This window comes from Hyperolius riggenbachi, chromosome 12 (assembly GCF_040937935.1).
Source record: "Hyperolius riggenbachi isolate aHypRig1 chromosome 12, aHypRig1.pri, whole genome shotgun sequence".
Classification (NCBI taxonomy): Eukaryota; Metazoa; Chordata; class Amphibia; order Anura; family Hyperoliidae; genus Hyperolius; species Hyperolius riggenbachi.
Genome location: NC_090657.1, coordinates 7,569,562 through 7,593,280, shown reverse-complemented (window position 1 = coordinate 7,593,280; position 23,719 = coordinate 7,569,562). Strand labels below are relative to the sequence as shown.

At 46.8% G+C, this 23,719-nt stretch overlaps 1 protein-coding gene across 1 annotated transcript in view; it reads right to left on the bottom strand.

Moving 5' to 3' along the window:
- Positions 1-23,379, bottom strand: part of LOC137540892 (progranulin-like) — a 65,041-nt gene extending 41,662 nt beyond the window's left edge. Inside the window, exons 1-3 of the mRNA XM_068262078.1 lie at positions 23,357-23,379; positions 1,820-1,961; positions 1,612-1,737 (exon numbers count right to left, since the gene is read on the bottom strand). Coding sequence (XP_068118179.1) covers positions 1,612-1,737; positions 1,820-1,960 — 267 coding nt within the window. The 5' untranslated portion in view covers position 1,961; positions 23,357-23,379. The remainder of the gene's footprint in view (positions 1-1,611; positions 1,738-1,819; positions 1,962-23,356) is intronic.
- Between the last annotated feature and the right edge of the window lie 340 nt (positions 23,380-23,719).

Genomic DNA, 23,719 nt, shown 5'->3' with positions numbered 1-23,719 from the left:
TATAGGTACGCGTGAGGCTGCATACTGTGCAGCCTCATGCGTACGGGTATGGAGGGAGCCCCCTGTGATGCGGACAATTGGCCGCATCTGCCGGAAGCGACAGGACCCGGTACCGGCAATAGAGGAAGCGGAAGATGGCGGCGTGGGAGCGATCCAGGCTTCTGGGGCTGGAAGAAGCCCCAGGTATGTATAAAAGCTTTTTGTATTTTTAATGAAGGTTCCTCTCTGGTTCCCTTTAATATGTCTGCTTCCGTGAAAGCAGGAAGTAGAAAGTGCAGATTTTAGGATTTGTATAAGTTGTAACAAAAAGGTTTTCCTTATGACAGTGAGGAAGTTCTGAGTTCAGGTCCGCTCTAATTACAGGATTTATGCAAGCCTGAAAAAGTAGTTTTTAGTAAGTGGAACGAGTCTGGCATGAGTTATATGGCTAATCACCTGTATACAAGTAGCTACACTAGCACACAAAAACCCCGCCTCCCAAGTCCTGATTTGACAGTATAGTCGCCTACTGGCCCAACATTACGCCATCGGTATGGGGTATTTGGAGGAGGCATCTTGCATAGCAATGTAATGTCCAGTTCAAGCTTTCGCTGCACAGTCCTCTACATTCAGAAATAGTTTCAGTAGCATTAACTGCACAGGGGCTGACAGCTGCATGAGAGGACATGCTACATCCATTAGAGGGAAGCCAAGGTGACAGATATGGAGGCTGCCATATTTCCTTTTAAACAATTCCAGTTGCCTGATAGACGTCCTGATCCTGTGTCTCTAATACCATTAGCCACAGACCCTGAACAAGCACGGAGCAGAACATTTGATCTGACTCAGTCGAAACCCTGGAACAAGCATATGGCTAATCCAGTAAAACCTCAGACACTACTTATGCCAAAAGATCAACATGACTGCCAGGCAACTGGCATGGTTTACAAAAAAATAAATAAATAAAATGGCAGGCTCCATATCCATCTCACCTCAGGTTAAACAGAGAGATGGAGGTTTCCTTTTAAACAATACCAGTTGCCTGGCAGTCCTGCTGATCTCTTTGGCTGCAGTAGTGGCTGAATCACACACCTGAAACAAGCATGCAGCTAATCCAGTCTGACTTCAGTCAGAGCACCTGATCTGCATGCTTGTTCAGGGGCTGTGGCTAAAAGTATTAGAGACACAGGATCAGCAGACGAGTCAGGCAACTGGTATTATTTTACAAGGAAAAATCCATATCCTTCTCAGTTTAGGTTCCCTTTAATCCAAAAGGGGAGGGAAAAGTTTGTTCTTAGAACTTTTAACAGTGTGGACAATCTGCCGGAGAAGAGGAAATTCTGCCTGTAATTCAACTTATAAGAAACCTGTAACGGGATCAACGCTTTATTACTGTATGATTAACCATTTCTAAATTAACCATTTATGGAAGTCAATGAGATAAGTCAGTTGATCGTTTTATATAGCTTTACATTTGCATCAATTCAATTCATTTGCAGCAGTTGGACCATCTGTCTTTGCATGTTTGAGCTCTCTGGGTACTACTGAGGCATGCTGATCATCTATTGGTTACAGAATATAGCCCAGTATTTCTCATCCCAGTCCCGTCAGAGTTGCCGAGCTGTGCCGTACCTGGTCTAGAGGGCAGCATGCAGACGTCCCATCCGGAGTGCTCACACAGGAATACTCGTCTGGACAGCCGGCATGCACAGTGCATGGGAGGTCTAAGGTAATCATGGGAAGAGGGCGAGACAGAACCTGAGTGGAAAGGAGAATGAGATGAATGCTGTTGTAAAGCTGTTACTACAACACCATACATAGCTATGTAACGGAATCTTACCTCATCCTGGGGACAGCAGCCATAGACCTCACCATTTGGCAGCATGCAACAGACCGTATGCTCACCACAAACCGTCCCATCAGGACATTCCCACGCCCCGACGAGGGTCACCAAGAGCATAAGATACCAGGGGGGAGCCATCCTGCTGAAAGATACCATGACATCAACACTTATTAATCCAGAACATTCAATAGCAGGGGCAGAAACACATACAAATCATGACCCCCCCCCCCCAGTGAAAGTAGTAGACAGTACATACACACTGCTCCCCTGTATAGTATACTAAGAGGTTTTAGTCCCAAGATAAAGTTATTTGCATACATAGAAGGCGCAGGGGACTGCCGCTACAGTTAGCGATATTCTACTGCAGGATTCCGCTGCAGTTAGCATTTCTGCAAGCCCTGGCACCTGCGATGCGGTCACCGCCACTAATCAGGCGCCTTGGTTTAGCTTCCTTGCTTATCGCAGCCATTGCAAAAGTCGTGATTTGCAGCAAAGGTGGAAAATCTTGGTGCTGGGAGGCACTTGTCTGCTTCCTTTGTCGCAAATCACAGCTTTGTTGGTTCTTTTTTTCCTCTAAGTACTCCTGCGTTTTTTTCCTTTTTACAGCTTCCAAGTTATTCATCTCTAATAAGTAAAAGTTTATTTCCAGACACTTTAGACGTACAAGTTGTGACATCCTCCCCGCTGTTACAAGCGTCTGATAAGGGATCCCACACGCATGGCTAGCATTCTAGTCAGTGCCACAAGTTTCAACATATTCAATGACTCCTTTTTCTGATTGCATTGCAAATAAAATAACATAGCAGCTGCCTCAGCTGTTACAATTAAAACGCAACTTAAGACTGGAAATTCGATTCTTTCCAAAAATGTAACGGCTTATATCCAATTATTTGCAGAACCAGAGTGGAGTAGCTCTGTAATTAGTATCTCAGCAGTGATCGCTGCTTTACAACAAATGTGCAGAATCAGGCTTAAGTGAACATCCAGACTTAAATATATATAGTGTAGTGGGGGTGTCTCAGCACCTGGCAGGAAAAAAAAAAAAATAGAGAGGCTCCCTTTGCCATATCGACTTGTTCATTTGGCACTTTTATTGGCCTGATGAAGCGGGCTTGGACCCGCGAAACGCGTTGCCTGTGCTAAATAAAAATCTTTTGTCATATACAAGGATTTCGTTATTGAGGTAAGCCACCTCATTATTTCCTCGATTTTAAGCTGTTTTTAGATGCTTTTATTTCAACCAGGGCACCTCTTTACCTTCAATTATCCAGACTAAAAATCTACTCAGCAGCACTGAGAAAGCTTGGTGAGTCTTTATCAGTTTCACAGCATCAGAACTTTTTTTTTCTCACCCAAGCCTCATTTTTAGCTGCACAGAAGCCAAGCTCCACCCCATCAAAGAAATCTGCCCAGGCATTTTTTCTCTGAGGCTGTGCAAAGCATGATGGGATTTCTGATGTTCTCACTCTGTTTTGGTGCAAATTTTCAAATTTTGAATTGGAGATGTGAAGCCTAGTGTGTGTAGCTGGGAGGAGTGATTAGGACACAGGATAGTTGGAACTGTGTCTCATGCTTACTGTCACCTCCTTTCAACCAAAAAAAAAGATGGCTGCCCCCATGAAACCACCACCATTTGCCTGTTCTTTTAAAAACAGGGTGGGTGAGAGATTATATTACCCATTTTAATTAACATAACTAATGTAACTTAATGACAGTATGTTTGTTTAGGCTGAAGCTCCCCTTTAAAGGAAACCAAACATTACATGTAAAATAAAGCCATTTACACAATACTCACCCCCTGCAGACTACCAACTTTTGATGTCCTTCGATTGTGCCGATAGGCTGCTGCTACTTTTCAAAACACAGCATCTCCATATCAAAAATGGTGCTGACCCCAGAAGAGCTTCTAGAGTCAGCGCTTCAGTAGCAAAATGCCTGCTTGTAACACTTGGGAGTGAGCTTAGTGGGGCAGATCGAGATTTGAACAGGGAAGGAAAGGGGCATGAGTGGGGCAGACACCAAAAGCCTGTCTCTTCCTATTTAGGCACAGACTAACCAGCCAGCTCATGGTGACCCAGAACTCATTGGGGTGTGTAAGGGACTACAATGGTCCTAAAAGCCCCCTTACTAAGATGTTAAGAACAACAAAAGTTTGCTTTCCTAAAACAAAGAATTTGCGATGATTCAGGTTGGAGAGAGCTTGAGATGTCTCCCAGTGCATCACTGCTGAATATATGCAAATTAACCATTGTACCCTTAGAAGCTAAACACACCTCCAGAACCGCTGGAATGCAATGATGTGTCAGCTTACAAGCCCTACTCCATAAAGCCAAATTAATCCATGCCATGCACTGATGAGGATCAAACAATCCGAAACAGTCTGTATGCATGTTGGATTATTATGGCTCTGCACATATTAACTAGCTGACACATCATTGCATTCCAGCGGTTCTGGAGGTGTGTTTAGCTTCTAAGGGTAACAATGGTTAATTTGCATATATTCAGCAGTGATGCACTGGGAGACATCTCGAGCTCACTCCAACCTGAATTATCGCAAATTCTTTCTGTTTTAGGAAAGCAAACTTGTTTTTCTTCCTATTTAAAAGGCATCTGAAGTGAGAAGATTAGAGGCTGCCATATTTATTTCCTTTTAAAAACAATACCAGTTTCCTGGCAGCCCTGCTGGTCTACTTGGCTGCAGTAGTGCCTGAATCTTCAGAAACCACAACCATGCAGGTAATCTCAGATCTGATGAGAATGTCAGAAAGGCCCAGTGCACACCAAAAACCGCTAGCAGATCTGGAAAACGCTGGAGGTTTTTGAAGCTTATTTCAGAGCGATTCTAGGCAGGTTTATAGAGGTTTTCTAAACATACCTAGCGGTTTTGGAGCGTTTGTGTAGCAGATTTCATATATTGTTACAGAAGCTGTTCAGTAACAGCTTTATTGTAACAAAAACGCCTGGAAAACCGCTCTCTGATGTAGCGTTCTTCAGAGCGATTCTCCACTTTCCTATACATTAACATTGAGGCAGAAACGCCTCACAAATCTAAGAAATGATGCAGTTTGCGTTTGTGGAAGAAACGAGCCGCTCTGGTGTGCACCAGCCCATTCACTGTCATTAGGCAAGCGGTTTTCCCCCTGCAAGCATTTTTAAAAACGCTCCAGAACCGCTCTGGTGTGCACCGGCCCAAAGACCATCTGCAGCATGCTTGTTCAGGGTTTGTAGCTAAAAGTATTAGAGGCACAGGCTCAGCAGGATAGCCAGGCAACTGGTATTGTATAAAAGTGAATGGGTACCGATTATCTTATTTTTTTACTCACCTAAGGAGAGGGAAGGCTCGGTCCTAATGAGCCTTCCCTCTCCTCTCTCGGTGCCCTCAGGATCCTCCGTTCAAATCCCCCGCCGCGGGGGACTTCGGAAGTCTTCGGGAGCACTCTGGCCCCCGAAGACGGGCCGCTCCATACTACGCACGTCATAGAGGGCGCTCGCGCAGTATGGAGCGGCCCGTCTTCGGTAGTCCGAGAGCACCCGAAACCTCCCTTCGGCGGTGGACGTGGCAGTATTTGACCGAACTGGTCGAATACTGCTACGGGGATCCTGAGCGGGCACCGGGAGAGGAGAGGGAAGTCTCTATAGGACAGAGTCTTCCCTCTCCGTGAGTATCTGACTTTTATTTTTAAATCGGTACCCATCGGCTTTAAAAAAGGAAACATGGCAGCCTCCATAACCCTCTTGTTTGATGGTTCTCCAAAAGACACTTTTCTACCAGGGATCACAGGGACTGGGAACAGAGCATAAGACAATGGACAGTGCACAGAAGTACTGTTGTGCACCAGTGGGCAGAACCTATGTGCTTAATTTATAATTGGGGGGGGGGGGGGGGGGGGACTGTTCAAAACCGAGGCGATCACTAGCATGAAAAGCTAATACAGCTGGTTGAAAGAAGTCTCCTGGTGGGCCCCAGTGCACACAAACCACATCTACTGCTATGCCACCGATCAACAGACAGCTAAAAGGCAATCTCTTCCCCTGCTCAGTTTAGGATACTCCCATCTACATTGATTGCAGTCCGACATGCTTGGTGTCAGTGGTGTAGCCAAGGAGCTTTGGACCCCAGTACAAGTTTTACATTGCTTGCCTGCACTCCCCCCTACACCCAAATCTATACATCATATGTTGTAACAAAACCTGCCAAGGACATCCACAGTATGAGAGGTATAAGCAGAGGAGGGATACAGTTTAAAGGGAACCAGAGGATTCACTGCTCAGCCTGCTTGTTATCAGCCCTGATAAAATCCCTGACTGAGCATTCAGTCTGGCTTTGCTCAGGAATTCTAGCTGAGTCTGTCTTCTCTGATGTCTTTTCAAGCCCAAGCCTGCCCCCTTCTGGCTCTGCTATAATGATTCCTGAGCAAAGCCAGACTAAATGCTCAGTGGGGGATTTTATCAGGGCTGATAACAAGCAGGCTGAGCAGTGAAGGATGAAACAGAGAGCAGGGTAGGTGTTTTCTCTAATGTTCCCACTGATATATATGGTAAAATACATGAGGGGGCTTCGTCTCCGGTTCACTTTAAGGATTACCACTATTCAAAGCATAGATGTGATCATTGCCAGCACAGCACCACTGAAAAGCCGATACAGTGGTTAAGGGAGGGCCCCTCTGGTCCAGAGGCCATGGAGCAGTCAAACACTGCATCCACCATTGCTATACCACTTACTTTACATGCAGCAATGTATACAATGCAAGCAGTCAGGGTGGCAAACAGTAGATTTCTGTTAGGCATATGTAAAGAAACCTTTAAAAGGACAACTAAATCACCAAAAATGGTAAAATTTAAAATGTAAACACATTCGTATGTTTCTTCCAGATTAAAAAACGTGCCATAAACGATTTTCCTCCCATCTCGTTGTCACTTACAGTAGGTAGTAGAATCTGACATTACTGACAGGTTTTGGTCTAGTCCATCTCTTCATGTGGATACTCAGCATGGCCTCCATTCTTCATAAAGACACTCGTTGAAGAGGATTTCTACAAAGATGCTGGCCAGCCTCCCTGCTCACTTTAGCAGTTAGACTGAGCAACTGCCATTCACAAAGTGCTTTTGAAAATGAAGAAAACCCCCGAGAACCCCCATGAGGAGATAGGTTAGTCCAAAACCTGTTGATTCTGTTAGATTTCTACTACCTACTTTGACAGCAAAATAGGAGAAAAACAAAAAAAGACAAAAAAAACAAAAACAGCAAAATGTGAAATGCAAAATGAGACTGCGTTGCGATTTTTGGTGTTAGAGCCTGAAGGCCGATTACACAACTATAGCAGATCTCACTGCCCTGCACAAGTCAAATCCCTCCCAGGCAAGTTTTTTTTTTTTTTTTTAACTTTTTGTTTTATGCTAGTACACCATACAATTTGTTACATTTTCTGTGATTTTCTGTTATGCTGGGAATACACGGCTCGATTCTAATCCATTTAGATGGCTCAATACATAATTTCCGACACGTCAATTGTTTCCGCGCTCGATTCTGCATGGAGGACAATGGTAAAAGATAAGAAAAACAAACGGTAGATAAAAGAATTGAGCAGGGAATCGAGCCGTGTATGCCCAGCATTATGCTGGATCCACACTGTGCGTTCCCGCACTCGATTTCCCGCTCGATTCGTTTATTTCCAACATGTCCGATTTGGATTTCGATGGATCGTTAGGTCGATTCACATGCAAAGTATGCCGAATCGACCTAACGATCCATCGAAATCCAAATCGGACATGTTGGAAATAAACGAATCGACGGAATCGAGCGGGAAATAGAGTGCGTGAACGCACCGTGTGTATCCAGCATTAGATTTACCTGCCAGATAGATACATTTTCAACATGTTGGAAATTATCTAACCATCTACCGAGCAATTAGGCATTGCTCTATTCAGCAGGAGATGACCAGAAGACAATGCAGCAGAGATAATGACCAGTCTCTACAGAAAATAATCTAACAGGAAATCTTACAGAAAATTGTATGGTGTATACTAGGCATTATGCTGGGTACACACTATAGGGGCCCATACACCGAAGGATTTTCCCGCCGATATACAGCACATTCGATCACTGATTGAATCTGCTGTGAAATTGTTGCGCAAATGCTGACAGAACGAGCGATTTCCACCCTAAATAGATAGTTCATCGATCAATCCGTGCGGAAGATTTTGCTCGATCACCAGCAGGTCGGGAGTGAGTCGATCGAATGCCCAACGCAATACATTACTTGCTCCAGCCGGCGCGAGTCCCCTGGTCTCCGCTGGGTTCCGGACCGGCTTCACTTCTTGTCCCAGCAGGAAGTTTAAACAGTAGAGCGCCCCCTACTGTTTAAACTTCCCCCGGCAGGAAGTAAAGTTGGATCCCAGAGTGGAGAAGAGACAGCGGAGACCGGGGGAGTCAGGGGGAGTCGCGCCGGCCGGATCAGGTAATGTATGCAGGGGGGGAAATCGGGGGGCTATTTAATAGACAAAACGGATTTCCATGATGTGTAGACCAGCGCTATTCTACAGGAAGACCACTATAACTGCAGTAGTGGCAGGCACCCTGGTAAACAGGTCACACCTTGCAGGTTAGGTTCAGTACAGCTGTGCATAGGAAGACCACTATAACTGCAGGAGTGGCGGGCGCCCTGGTAAAGATGTCACACCTAGCAGGTTAGGGTTCAGTACAGCTGTGCATAGGAAGACCACTATAACTGCAGGAGTGGCGGGCGCCCTGGTAAAGAGGACACACCTAGCAGGTTAGGGTTCAGTACAGCTGTGCATAGGAAGACTACTATAACTGCAGGAGTGGCGGGCGCCCTGGTAAAGAGGTCACACCTAGCAGGTTAGGGTGCAGTACAGCTGTGCATAGGAAGACCACTATAACTGCAGGAGTGGCGGGCACCCTGGTGAAGATGTCACACCTAGCAGGTTAGGGTTAAGTACAGCTGTGCATAGGAAGTTAACAGCAGCTGCTACTTCCACTTTCACTTCCTGCAGCCACACTGCAAAAACCACAGACCACAATCTGCAGATCAGGTCACATTCACAGCTTATCACTGCCCTTTATCTGCAAGTTCTACCAAGCGCCTCCAATCTCAGCACTAACCGATGTACGAGACGATATGACTGGGTGAGAACTATAGATCAGTAGAAAGATTCACGGGAACCACATTTTCAAAAAGTGCTTTAGCAGCAATACAAGGCAGTTCCCTTACACAAGAAACTTGCATATAACAGACATATGCAGAGATGATTCAGATCAACATCATCATCTGCTGGTCTGAATCCGATGACTGTTGCTCAGATTCAGCAGCCACAGGGGTTGAAGGTTTTCATGCCAAGGGATGAATGAAAAACCCTCCCAGTCACCACTGGGAAATCTTGCCATAAATCTTGCCCAATGCTCAGCTGAATCCATCCTAAGTGAATTTTTCCAGGCAATTGTAGGCCAAGATAACAGTTTGGCCAGTTCGTTTTATAGGTCCGCAGGCAGACTTTACCTTGGTGATGGATTTGCCATTTATAGGCATACTCCCCAAAACTTGGCACGGTTATATTTACAACTAAGTATTTATAGGTTTGGACTTTACCAAAGTACACCCAAGATAAAGTTATGTAGGAACAAATGTTAACTGCAGAATCCTAGCTTTAATCACATCTCGCTGTAAAGTTATGAAGAGTTTCAGGCAAGTGCTGTGCTCATGCAAGGCCCAGCTTTCTTCAAGCAGAGTTTGATCCCGCTCAGGGTAGCCTACCCAAATATTTGTTTAGAATACGTGGGTAGCCTTCCTGACAGTCAATTTTCCCAGGATTTCTGTGCAAAAAGCAATTTATAACCTTTTTCCTGTTACTTACCAAAATGTGTCAAGCAAAGGTCTAGAGTTTAATGAAAGCTTGAAACCAAAATAAATAAAATCAAAACTAAAAATTTTAAAATTACTATCCAAAATCTAGTGATTGGCAGATTCAACCAAGAGATATTTATGTCCCTAGTGTAGATTAGGCAGGTATGTGTCCCCCCACATACCCACATTTTCTGCAAGCAGGAAGTTAATTTGACCTGGAACTGAATCTCTTTAAATGTACTTTGTGCTGAAAAGCGCACTCAAAAAAGCTCATCCGATTGCTTAGCGATTTTCCTATACCTTCCACTAAAGTGCGAAAGTTCTGAAAATGGTGCAGGACCCACGTTTGTGATTGGAAAGAAAGCTCATCACTCATGTGAGAACACTCACATCGACTTTCATTGCACAAGCGCTTTTAAAGCACTTTTTTAAAAACTAGCGCTTAAAATAATTTCAAAGCGCTCATAGTGTGAACAAGCCCCCAATGTTATTTGTCTTGTCTGTTATAGGTACAATGTGCAGGGCCGGATTTAGGCCGAGGCCCCTAGGCCATGGCACCACAGGAGGAAGGGCACCAAAGCAGCAGGCTAAACTGGTGCAGCATTAGAAAGCTTGCAAATGCTGCAATGCAGGGAGATCAGGCGAGCACCTGACCGCGGTACTCTGCTGCTAGCCGCCTGTGCAGCGGCCACCTTGCTCTCTGTGCACGTTTGCATTGTGGCCGGTGGCTATGGACTTGGGCAGCATTGGAGACGGAAAGGAAGAGGAAGCTTCTGCACTGGAGACGAGCGGAGAAATGAGTAACACTGATGGCTGCTGCGGTGTGAAGGCAAGCTGGCTACCTATACTGAAAGGTGCAGGGGTGGGAAGGAGGGATTAAGGGGGTCATCTGGCTACCTATACTGGAGGGAAAAGGGAGGAGTCATCTCGCTGCCTATATTGGGGGGGGGGCATCAGGCTACCTATACTGGAGGGAAGGGGAGGAGTCATCTCGCTGCCTATATTGGGGGGGCCTCAGGCTACCTATACTGGAGGGATGGGGGTCATCTCGCTATACTGAAGGGGCGGCTGCTGACAGTGGCCTTGGGGGGTAGAGGGTACAGATCCGGCCCTGACAATGAGATGTCAATTTAGAAACCTGAATGCAATTTAAATCTAGAATTTATAAAAAAACAGCCAATAGCAGGTGTGTGTTTATATGTGCAAATGATTAATAAGATCTACTAACACACATAAGCGGTTAGTCCCAGCAGTGGTCACAATGCAGATCAGAGATTGTACTGACAAAGGACACCTTTGTTCTGGGTGTAGGTTGTGCGCCTGCTGCTCTATGGAAAGGGGAAGGCAAGCAGAAGACAACATCAACCCAGCATTTGGCAGCTTGACAAACCACTGGAGAGAAGGTTTCTGCCAGGAAGTGTTTCTACACATGCTAGATTTCAAAATGAAGCACTATTTTGGGATGGTAAATGTAAGGCGTGTACATACTGTAGTTTAAATTGCAAGTTCTTGAAAAATCAGTCCAAGCCTTGTGCAATGATGCCTTCCTGTAATCTCACAAGTTCCTTGGTTTCATAACCAATCTCATCTGTGTGATTATGTGAAAGCTGCAGTGCTCCCAAGAAGTATATGGCTCCCCCCCTCTGTGAGCTGGATATGAAGTATACATACAATGGCTGCCATCGGCATTGACAAGAGGAAAGGTGACAACCTACACTTAGTATAATTATATTGCACATTGCAGACCAATTCAGCTTCCAGAAGACAAAGTGCTGCTCCGCCAGACTCCCCATGTGTGCAAATTGACTTCATGTCATGTAAACCCTTTGCTTTATTTAAGAAAGCACATGTCTTCAGCTGGTGTGCTGAGTACACCAGTGTTCTCTCAGAATTTTTCTTCCAGCTGGGTGACATGAAATAGTAGCTGGGTGGGGCAATATTAGAGAATGCAGGGCCAGCACTTTTCTGCACAACTCTGCTTATAGCATAGGAGGCGAGCTGATGACAGCCGGGTGCTCATCAAAATTAGCCGGGTGCAGCACCCGGCTAAAAAAAGAGCCTGGGGACAACACTGTACAGTACATATTTACCTAGCACTTTACTGATTGCCTGCCATAAAAGCAACAGCTGTCTCAGGAAAAAAAAAATCTAATGGACTAAGCCTTGTTTTGCTATAGGGCAGGGGTGTCAATCAAATACAAAGTGGGCCAAAATTGAGCTCTGGGACCGGGTCATGGGCCAACCTCAATGTCTAGTGGCCACCTCTAACCCTTATAAAGTTCCCTGGTGTATAATAGCCCCCCATCCACCCACTATACAGTTCCCTTGTGTCACGTGCCCCCCCTCCTTCCCCTATTCAGTTTCCTGGTGTCTAGTGGTCCTCCATACAATTCCCTGGTAGCTAGTGCTTTCCCCCCCTCCCCATAAGGCTTCCCAGATGATCTAGGATGGACACACACACACCTTACCTGGTGGTCCTAAGTGGGCCAAATATAATGCAAAGTGGGGAAATCTCCTGAGGGCCAAATCTGATGGTTCCAAGGGCCAGACTTGGCCCACGGCTGGAGTTTGACATGTATGCTATAGAGTCAGGGCCGGCTCTGCATTGAAGCAGGATTAATCATGCGATTCAAAGCAGCTACTTAAAGGGGACAGCAAGAGTCCGATGGAAATTGACAGGTCATTGAGAGACTGAAAGCATGCTGCGTGCAGCAGAAGCTACAACTATGAGGGGCCACCACAGGAGACCATCCAGCTACCTGTGAAGTGGCACCCGGCCAGGAGAGCAGCAGTGCAGCCTAAGTATGTGACAAAGAGACTGGGTGGTGCACAGACAGCAGAAGGGAGGAGGAGGACGCAGCCCAGGAATAAAGAGGACTTATCCACCCACCCCACCACTAACAGGAGGACAGATGAGGCAGAGGAGGAGGGAGGGTAGTGTCCTACTCCCAGCCAGGTGCTGTTCTCCAGCCAGCCAAACCCCACACTGAGCACTTCACCTACCAGTGGCAGACATACATACATGTTACGCACCACCACTGGGAACCAGGCATAAAGGTAGCATTAAAGACCGTGATCCAATCATGGGCTCAACAAAAAACAAAAAAACAATTCCATTAACCTAACAGAACTGGGTAGCAGGAATGCAACAGTTAATGAGCACGACCGATCGTTTCTGATTGATTACTGTGGCGTTTGGAAACAAATCGATCGGTTGCTGTATTGTACCGTTAGTGGGCAGCTTCATACATGTCTGCATTAAAGAACGGTAGCTGAACTGGCTGGTTTGTTTTAAAAGGCAGTTGTGAGTGTCGTTTATGGACAGCCTTGTGTTTGCATTATGCTCCCCGTGCCTAAAACAAAACACCTCAGTTTTCCCCCTCTGGCACGGAACACACTTGTTATTCAGTTTTCTGTGCGCATTTTTTTGCACACAGTGTTTCTATGCAGAAAAACACGTGCTCTCTTTTCACCGCAGCTAATGTAATGGATACAGAAAACTGCAGAATGTCAGATTTTTTTCGGTGCGCAAAAAACACATTAAGGTCTCGTTCACATCTATGCAGCGCAGATTGTCGTGTGATTGGAGCACAACGCGTACGATTGCACGCCAGCTGCGCCGCTGATCCCATCCATTGACAGTGATGGAATCAGCTCTGCGCTTCCAGGCAAAATGCAAGCAGCAGTAAGCAAGCGCTTCCCAGCGCATCGTTCTGCTGCTCAGCACAGTAGATGGGAACGGTACAAGGACTGTCTATGTCCTTCAGCCATTCTTGCGCTTCAGCACATCATACGCACTTCCAAATGCACACGGCAGCGTGTATATGAACGAGGCCCAAGTGCGAACTAGCTCATTGATTAACATGAGTTCAGTTTCTGTGCAGAAAAAAAGTGTACAAAAACTGTCAAGTGTTTTCCCTGCCTTAAACATACTGTACAGGAAACAGCCTCACACTGTACTGCAGGTGTGGCAGTGTGCAAACAGACAAAAAACAGACATCAGCAACTAAAGATCTTGTGACTACCTGATGTCATGTCAGCCAAGGTCATATGACTGATCTGCGGCAGAATCAGGAAGTCAGACTAGGGAAGCAGCCCAACCTGTGCAGGAAACGCACCACCCACTCAATGCAAGGCAGCAATTATTACTCCATTCTCAGATGTGATTTTACAACATTCACAAGTTTCATCCGGTGTGAAGTCAGCCCTGTAGTATTCTAGATTACCAGTAACTACTGGTGCTCAGTGCAGAGCAGGTCAGACTTGTCCTCTGTCCACATAAAACACGGCTCCATTCCCATCTGAGGGCTGGAACCCACTAGAGCGAGTTTGTGAGTGGTTCATTTCCCTGAACACTCAGCTAATGTGAATGGATGGGCCAAATTCCACTGCAGCGATTGCCAAAATCACAAATGCAGGACATGCAGCATTTTTAGTGTTAGCGTTTCTGCAATGTAAAGTATATAAACACTGGCATAATCGCTTGTTAAAACCTACAGAGCGATTTTGCTCGCTTTTTAACATTAGTGCACACTAACAAAATTAAAATTGAAAGGACCAATCTAATCGCTCCACAGCTTCTGGCAAATTACACTTTTGAAATCACTACCGAAAACTCATGAAATGGCTTACAAACCGCTAGCTATTGCGATTAGAGATAAAGAGTATTGTAGTGGGTTCCAGGCCTAATGCTACATACACACATGCGACAACGATCGTTCGTTGAGAACGACGAACGAACTTTTAATTGATGAAAGAACGACCTAAGTAAAGTTAGTTTTAAAATGTGTGCAACGATCTGATCGTTAGATTGAACGTTACATCACGTAAAGCAACTATTGCGCATAAAAATGAGAAGTTCCATGGAGAAATAGCGAAATGCGCATGTCAAGCCTAGTACGAACGACCGTTTCCAACGATGTACTACTTTTGCAAACGATCGTCGTTGGAAAAAATCCAACAAGCTAGATAGTTCGTTTTTAACGATCTAGCTCGTCCATCGTTAGACTGGCTGCTTTTTTTTTTAAACGATAGCCGTTTGAAACGATCGGGGAACGATCGTTTCAAATGACTATAGTCGCATGTGTGTACGCACCTTAAGGCTGCTACACACCAAGAGGGATTCTAAAAATTAAAAAATGGCCTGCACTTCAAAAAGCGTGTGGCTAATGTGTTTGTATAAGACTGATCACACCAGAGCAATGGGATCCCCCCCCCCCCCCAAACATGGGTCCTGCAGCTTTTGAGGCCATTACGCTACAATGTAAAGTATAGGAAAAGTGTGTGTGTGTGTGGGGGGGGGGGGGGGAATGAATCGCTCTAAAAAGTGCTGAACAGAGCGATTTTTTCTCATTTTAAAAGCTGTTCGCTCCCAGCTCAAAGTACTTCTGCTCAACTCAATCGCTCCATAAATTGCTTGACATCAAATCATAATCACTAGGCAAAAAGCCGGGAATACTTAGTAAAATCGCTTCAGGCGTTTGCATTAGCCTTAAAACGCTGAAAAATGCAAAATAAAAAAAAAAAACACTGGACACTGCAGAGTTTAGGGAGAGATTGCGATTAGCGGTGCTATGCATGCTAATCGCGAATCACCGGCAAAACGCTGCATGTCACGTGTTTGCGATTAACGCTAACATGGCAGTGAGTACACTGCCATAGGCTTACATGGGCTAGCGGTTTTTAAAAACCGCTAGTGTTTTTGCGCTGAGCGGGAAGCACACGATTCCTGCTCAAGTGTGAACGAGCGCTAAGGGCCCTTTTCCACTAGCGTTCACGCTGAACGCTAGCGACTGCTGAATCGCAAAGTGCAGGAAAGTTCCGGCGCTTGCGTTCACGATTTTGCTATGCACTGTAGTGCATAGCAAAATCGCGGCAAATATCACTCCGCGGCACGATCGCGTTTGAGGCAAAAACGAATCGCGGTAGTGGAAATAACCTACCGCGATTCCTGTGTTATTTAGCAAACCCTAGCGATTGTAAAATCGCTAGCTGTTTGCGATTTTGCGACTCAGCTAGCGCAGTGGAAAAGGGCCCTTACTGAAGATATTTTCTAGAGCATGGACACAGCATGGATGTAAGCAGCCTGAAGCCTGGTCCAACCTTACCACCACATAGGAGTTCACCTATACAATCTGTTCATGGTATTTAAAATCTTTTGGCCCTCAAACTACATAAAGGTGATAAAAAAATTGGCCAGCAATGTCCCAATCAAAATTGGATGTGTGTCTATGCACCCCTAGACTATTGATGTGCAAGGTAAAACCCCCAGAACATCGTTAATTGCTTAAAACCAGTTTTCAATATACCCCATTATGAAAGATGGAGTTAGCAAAATACTACCTATTAATATAATCTCAGGTATTTTGATAGGAGTTGTCAATATTTGTGTGTTGATGTTTTTCAAACAGTCCAAGTTCTTATAGGGGAGGAGCCTACCGCCTGTGTACAAGTGCAGCTGTACTGCGCAGACAACTACAGCCCCAACCTCTCGCCTGTGTACAAGCGCAGCCATACTGCACAGGCACAAGTACAGCCCATGCCCCAGCCTCCCGCCTGTGTACAAGCGCAGCCATACTGCGCAGGCACAGCCCACTCCCTAGTCTCCCGCCTGTGTACAAGCACAGCCATACAGAGCAGGCACCAGTACAGCCCACACCCTAGCCTCCCACCTGTGTACAAGCACAGCCATACTGCGCAGGCACAGCCCACTCCCTAGTCTCCCGCCTGTGTACAAGCACAGCCATACAGAGCAGGCACCAGTACAGCCCACACCCTAGCCTCCCACCTGTGTACAAGCGCAGCCATACTGCTCAGACAAGCAAAGCCCACTCCCTAGCCTGCAAACGGTGTACAAGCACAGCCATACTGCACAAGCACAGCCCACGCCCTAACCTCCAGCATGTGTACAAGCGCAGCCATACTGCTCAGACAAGCACAGCCTATGCCCTAGCCTCCCGCCTGTGTACAAGCGTGGCCATAGCATGCAGGCACAAGGACAGCCCACACCCTAGCCTTCTGCCTGTGTACAAGCACAGCCATACTGCACAACTACAGCCCACACGCTAACCTCCCACCTGTGTACAAGCACAGCCATACTGCGCAGGCACAAGTACAGCCTGTGCACCAACCTCCCGCCTGTGTACAAGCACAGCCATAAGCACAAGTACAGCCCACACGCTAGCCTCCTGCCTGTGTACAAGCACAGCCATACTGCACAGGCACAAGTACAGCCCACATGCTAGCCTCCCACCTGTACAAGCACAGCCATACTGCGCAGGCACAAGTACAGCCCACACGCTAGCCTCCCACCTGTACAAGCACAGCCATACTGCGCAGGCACAAGTACAGCTTGTGCACCAACCTCCCGCCTGTGTACAAGCACAGCCATAAGCACAAGTACAGCCCACACGCTAGCCTCCTGCCTGTGTACAAGCACAGCCATACTGCGCAGGCACAAGTACAGCCCACACCCTAGCCTCTTGCCTGTGTACAAGCACAGCCATACTGCTCAGGCACAAGTACAGTCCATGCCCTAACCTCCCGCCTGTGTACAAGCGTGGCCATACTGCACAAGCACAGCCCACACCCTCACCTCCCGCCTGTGTACAAGCACAGCCATACTGCGCAGGCACAAGTACAGCCTGTGCCTGCATAGTAGCACAAGTCACTCGGTGGAGGAGATTAAAAGCCTCTGGATTTCTACGCAGTAAGTATTCAATTTCTCTTTTTTGCTTCAGGTATCCCTTAACTGCTGATTGAATTTGTAGCCAGCGCTCCAGTCTGATTTATTGTGAGCAACAACTCTGCCACAAATCCAGAGACTACAGCAAATCATCATAAGGCCCCCGCGGTTCATCAGCTGGTAGCTTGAGAATCATAAGAGTGTACTGTGATATTACTGCGCTTATCACAGTAAAGTCACCCACGAAAAATGCTAGCTAGCGCGTTTGCACCCAATTCTGGTAGTTGGGCTGAGAAAAAGCCGGTTCAGACAGGCAAGTTGTGTTTAATCAACACTGAACTTGTCTCTACAATATGAGCAGATTAGTGTTTGGCATCGGACCCCGGCATTCGGTAAACATGTCACATTTTCACCCCTGCAGGGAGACATGGAAGCGCTACACTTTAGCCAAAAGCATCCAGGATAAACTAGATGACGGGAGACAAGACTGAGAACAGCATTTGTGGAGGGAAAAAGCCGGTGCCTGCATTTAACCACTTAATGACAAGCTGACTTCTAAAAACGTCATGCTAGAGCCCCGTAATGGCTCCAGGGCGTTTTTATAAGTCAGACAGCGCTGCTGCCTCTGCGCGTGTGCGCTCCCGCACACTCCTGCATGCCTGTGCATGTGAAAATTGAAAACAAAAAAACCCATTTCCAAATACTATATTGTCATCATTCTTGTACTAGGGACATAATTCAAATCTTGTGAGAACCAGGACAGATGGGCAGATAAAATGTATGTGTTTTATGCACAGTAGCAGTGTTTATATTAAAACTATAGGGGATGAAATTGGAGAAATAGTGTATTTTCTCTTTTTTCCTGGTTTCTCTTTAAAATGCATAGAAAATAAAGTAATCCTGAAAGCAAATAACCAGAAAAAGCCCAATTGGTGGTGAAAAACCCCGATATAGATCATTTCTTTGTGATTAGTAGTGATTAAGTTATTGGTAAATGAAGAGTTGTCCAAAGAGTTGTCCATTCATTTTATTGGGCAGCGCTTGAGCAACAAACACCAAGTGGCAAAATGAATGCTGGTTCAACACCCTTGTGAACCAGCCCCAAATCCTTTTAAAAACAAAAATTTAAGAATCCCCAATTATGAGTTTTTGGACTGGCTTTCCCCTACACACACAGCTTATCACCAAATCTCTTAGGGCTCGTTTCCACTAGTGCGGTGCAAATCGCCATGATTCCACCGATGCCGAAATCGCATGCGGATGAGATTCCGCATGCGGTTTTTGCCGCGATTTCGCATAGGCAGAATTTAACCCATGTCACTGCCTGGTTCAATTTACATTACTTTTTATGCGAATTTGCGCGCAAAATCGCAGCAAAACACGCATGTGTGTTTTACCCTATCAAATACATAACCTGCGAATCGATTGCATTCCACACGCAGGCGAATTCTGCAGGCTCTACCGTGCAGAAAAATACAGGAAAACAACGACAAGTGGAAACAGGGCCAACCACTTGTATTGGTTATGCAAATTCCCATGCAGATTTGCTCTAGTGGAAACGGGCCCTTAGACCAAAGTTTCCAAATTCTACACAGTTCCTCATTCTAGTTGTATCCATTGTACCCCAACATGTTAGGGCCTTACTAAGACAAGAGTCCCCCAACTGGAGCAGCTTCAGATTCTAAATCTAGACAGTACTGCATTCTGGCTGCCTGCTTCTACCTACCCTCTATACCGCCCACCCTGACCAGCCCAACATCTCAACGTCAGTGTTATAAACAGTCACATGCCTTACACACTATCTGCATTCTTCCAGGTTGTTATTCTCAGTTTTTTGGTTTTTTTTTTTTACACAGCCTGAACAATGAACTCTGGACTTTCCCCAGATCTGTGAGCATTCACTCCTTGCTTTCTGTATCTGTAAATTTCATATCTTTCTATACAGTTTTATTCTGGGCCTACCAAACCATATTAAACAATACAAACAGATCAACAGAAGATTAGAAGTGCTGTATTTTTGGACTATAAGACTTACTTTTGCTCTCCCAAAAATAGGGAGGAGAAAAAAACAAAACAAAAAAACACAAGGTCTTATAGTCCAAATGCAGGGAGTTCCTGACTAGTGCATGGCAGCAATACCAGCCTCCAACCTGCCGCAATGTCGGGACTTCCTGTACTGTGCCCATGTAGAGGACACGAGGTACAAGAGGGGAATAATCCAGAAGATGCCCCTTCACCATGGATGCACCAGCATATAGATATTGAGATTAGATTTTTTTTAAAAAGCCAACGCTAAATTGGGCAACCCTTCCCCCCCCCCCCCCCCAATAAGTATCCAATGCCTGTGTTTACACAGGGGCTCTGGAACAGCTCCATGAAGGCAATTACAAATGCTTGCTACCCCCTACCTCCCCCCCCCCCCATAGCCCACACCATTTACAAACCTCATTTGATGCATTTTATTGTGTCAGGATACCATTAAGAGATGTACTACCCCAAAACCTGCCAGCTGTCAAATACCTACTGTAAGTCATCAACATGTAAAAAGTAATGCATAATGCAATTCACTCTACAGACAAATTGCAAAGTGATTCTGAGGTGAAAAAAGCATATACAGCTATACTTACCTGGGGCTTCCTCCAGCTCCTAGAAGGCTGTGTGCCCCTCACCGCAGCAACACTGTGCTCCAGGGTTCCGCTATCAGCACCATAGTGCGTTCGCAGCTTCTGCCCCTGCGCAACCCAGGGAGCACCCTGCCCCTGCGCAACCCAGGGAGCACCCTGCCCCTGCGCAACCCAGGGAGCACCCTGCCCCTGCGCAACCCAGGGAGCACCCTGCCCCTGCGCAACCCAGGGAGCACCCTGCCCCTGCGCAGAACACTCAGCAGCAGGAGCACTAGAGGCACATACCTGCACCATAGCCATTAACACGGCAATCCACTGCAGGGCTGACGGCGGGACCCTGGAAGACAGCAGAACTGTGGCGAGGGACAGGCAAGTAAAGCTGTATCTACTTCACCTCAGAAACCCTACATATACACATACTTGATTATAGAGTCAATCGAGGCCAATATCGACCACCTCAGCCGGTAATATGGCATGTAAACAGGCGCTCCTTAAACCAGCACTCTGCAAGCCATCCGCCATGCGGATCAGTTTGGCCGAATGATGGCAGATTCCTTTGTGCAAGTTGCTTTCCCGCCTACAATGCGAACACGGTAAATCCAGCGCTGGAGACTTGGGCGCAGCAGCGCAGGAGACTTGGGCGCAGCCGGCGCCACCATAGGCCGTAATAGGAACTACGGCTATCGCAGACACAGGGAGTAACTTCAGCGCCGTCAGAAGACGGACCTGAAGTTGCTTTTAAAACAATAATTCGGATTCCAGCGATTGCTGGAAGCCGAATTATTTCATTCCCCCACTATCCATGTCGGCCTGGAGGGGGAATAGTAATTAACACGGCCCGGACTTGTGCGGCAGCAGGATCAGCTATATACCGGCTGTATCCTGCGCCCAAGTCTCCGGCGCCGTTCTCTCTCGTACGCCTACAATGTCCTGCCAGCCCTCTGCATACCAACAGAACGCATTATCAGCTATACAGCTGACGTTATGTCCGTACATTGCTGGCCCAGCAATGTCACATGAGGGATCATCAGTCACAGGTGTACACACACACACACACACACACACACACACACACACACACACACAATACATGGTCCTGGAATAAAGTTCATTTTATCAAACATAAATTTTTGCACGATTATAAACAAGTCTTATGTGTTTTTTTATCTATAGAGGCGAACTGGTTTGGGTCTGCAGACTTGCATTTGTACTTGTATGCTGAGTGCTAACCTCTTGTGGATTGATTCTAAGCCTGTGCCTAGCAGTTTTCAGAGTGTTTTGGTGTAGGGTTTGTTAGGTTTTGTTACAGTAGAGCTGGAACTGAACAGCTTCTGTAACAAAAACACTTGGAAAAAAAAAACAAAAAAACGCTCTAGTCTAGCGCTTTTCAGAGCGATTTTCCACTTTCCTATACTTAACACTTAGTCTGAATTGCCTCAGAAATCAGCGAGCTCTTTTCCACCAGCAATTGTAATAAAATGCCAGCGATTGCGATTTTTCATTAATTTGGTTATGCGATTTTTAATTTGCTTTGCATTGCATTATCACAAAAAAAAAAAAAACTCCAGAAAGCGATTGCGCTATGCAAATCGAATCACTATAGTGGAAAATACTTCTCATGATTTCTATGATAAAGTAGCAGCCCTAGAGATTTAGCTGTGTAGTGGAAAAAGGCCCTAAACCCTGCATTTGTGTTTGGGGGAAAAAAGCGCATTGCTCTGGTGTGCTGCGTCCCATTCAAATACATTTGCCAAGTGCTTTTCACAGTGATGGCATTTTTAAAAGCGCTCTTGGTGTGCATCAGCCCTAACTCATATGTATTGTGACAAGTGCACCTGTTATTCATAAGGGCCCGTTTCCACTAGTGCGGTGCGGAATCGCCGCATATCACCGCTGACAAAATCGCATGCGGATGCGATTCCGCATGCGTTTTTTGCCGCGATTTTGCATAGGCAGGGTATATGCGATTTTAACCATGTCACTGCCTGTGTCAATTTACATTACTTTCAATGCGAAATCGCACGCGAAATCGCGGGGAAAAACCGCATGCGATTTCCCTATTAAATACATTGCCTGCGATTCGCCTGCATTCCACACGCAGGCGAATTCTGCAGGGTCTACCGTGCAGAAAAATCCTGCACATAAAAACACAAATGAAAACTGACAAGTGGAAACAGTCCCATCCACTTGTATTGCTTATGCGAATCCGCATGCGTTGTCTGCATGCGGATTCGCGCTAGTGGATACGGGCCCTAAAACAAGTGCAAGGCCGTTAATGTGAACCTGAACTCTTGCACAGAACAAAAAGGAAAACAGAAACGCAGGCTGTGTGTATTTAGAGCAGGGGTCTCAAACTCGCAGCCCATTTGCGGCCCTTGATACAATATTTTGTGGCCCTCGCCGGCAAAAGCTTCCTTATAGTTCGCTTCAGTGCGCCCAAGTAATCCGCCACATCCCCGTCGATAAACGAGGGCTGCAGAGCCCCCAAATCGCCCGGGGGGGCATACCGCCGGCATTTCCTGGAAGGGGCAGAGCTTTCAGCTTCAGCTCTGCCCCTCCTGACGTCAATCGCCGCACGGATCGCCGCCTCTCTCCGCCCCTCTCTGTGAAGGAAGAGTGAGAGGGGCGGGCAGAGGCAACGATGCGCCGCGATTGTGAAATCCCTTATGCAGCCCAGCCTCATCCTGACTTTGCCTCCTGCAGCCCCCATGTAAATTGAGTTTGAGACCCCTGATTTAGAGACTATAGCCGGTCTAACGCCTCATCTGCGACGAATCACAATTTGATCTCTGAGTCAGCTCAGGAATTAGGGCCCGTTTCCACTTGTGCGGTTCCTGCGCTGAATCCGCAGTTTCCCTTCAGGCACATTGCATGGGGAAACTGCCATAGGGAGTAATAGCACCGCCGGCCTGTCGGACGGCTTTCCCATCCAAAGTCGCGCGGGAGACTGCAAGTTCCGGATCAGTCTGCGTACCTGCAGACCCGAAAGTGCCGCCGCGCGTCTCGCAGACGCATGCGGCACAAGTGGAAACGGGCCCTTACTGCTGCCTCTGCAGAGCAGTTCATTTGCAAAAACAGGATATTAACCCCATGTCGGCGTCCATGAAAGCAGGAAGTAGACACACTGCAGATTTATTGCAGGATGTGTAACAAAGAAATGCTTTCCTTTACAGGTCATTATGCTGGTGCTTATCTTGCAGGGCAGAGAGGAAGTTGGTGGGGAAGGCTTCCCCCAGTCTCTGCTGGGATAGAGAAACACACAGAGCTCCCCTCTCATACACACACATTAGGAAGGGACTGCAGGAACCCCCAATAGACACCATGCGCGCCCCCGACACACATCATGCGCGCCCCCCGAGCTCACCTGTCCGCCGCCGCACCTCAGCCTCTCCCAGCCCCCAGCGCAGCGCTGCTGTATATCAGCCAAGCCCCGCCCCTCCCGGGCTCTCATTGGCTGCCGCGCCCGCCCTTCGCATTCCCTCTAATCCAACGGCAACGCGAAGGGCGTGGTCACGTGACGCGGGGGCTCGGGGGGGGGGGGGGATCACGTGACGCCTGACTCTCTGTGTCACATGACCATCCACGTGACCAGGGTTATCAGTAAACTACAAAACAAAACCCTGAGGAGTGGGGAATTTCCAGAGCTGGAACTGGTTTTGCAATGAGAGTATTTCCTCCTTTTACACCCCGACAGTCTCACCACTGGAGGGGTTATTTCCTCCTCATA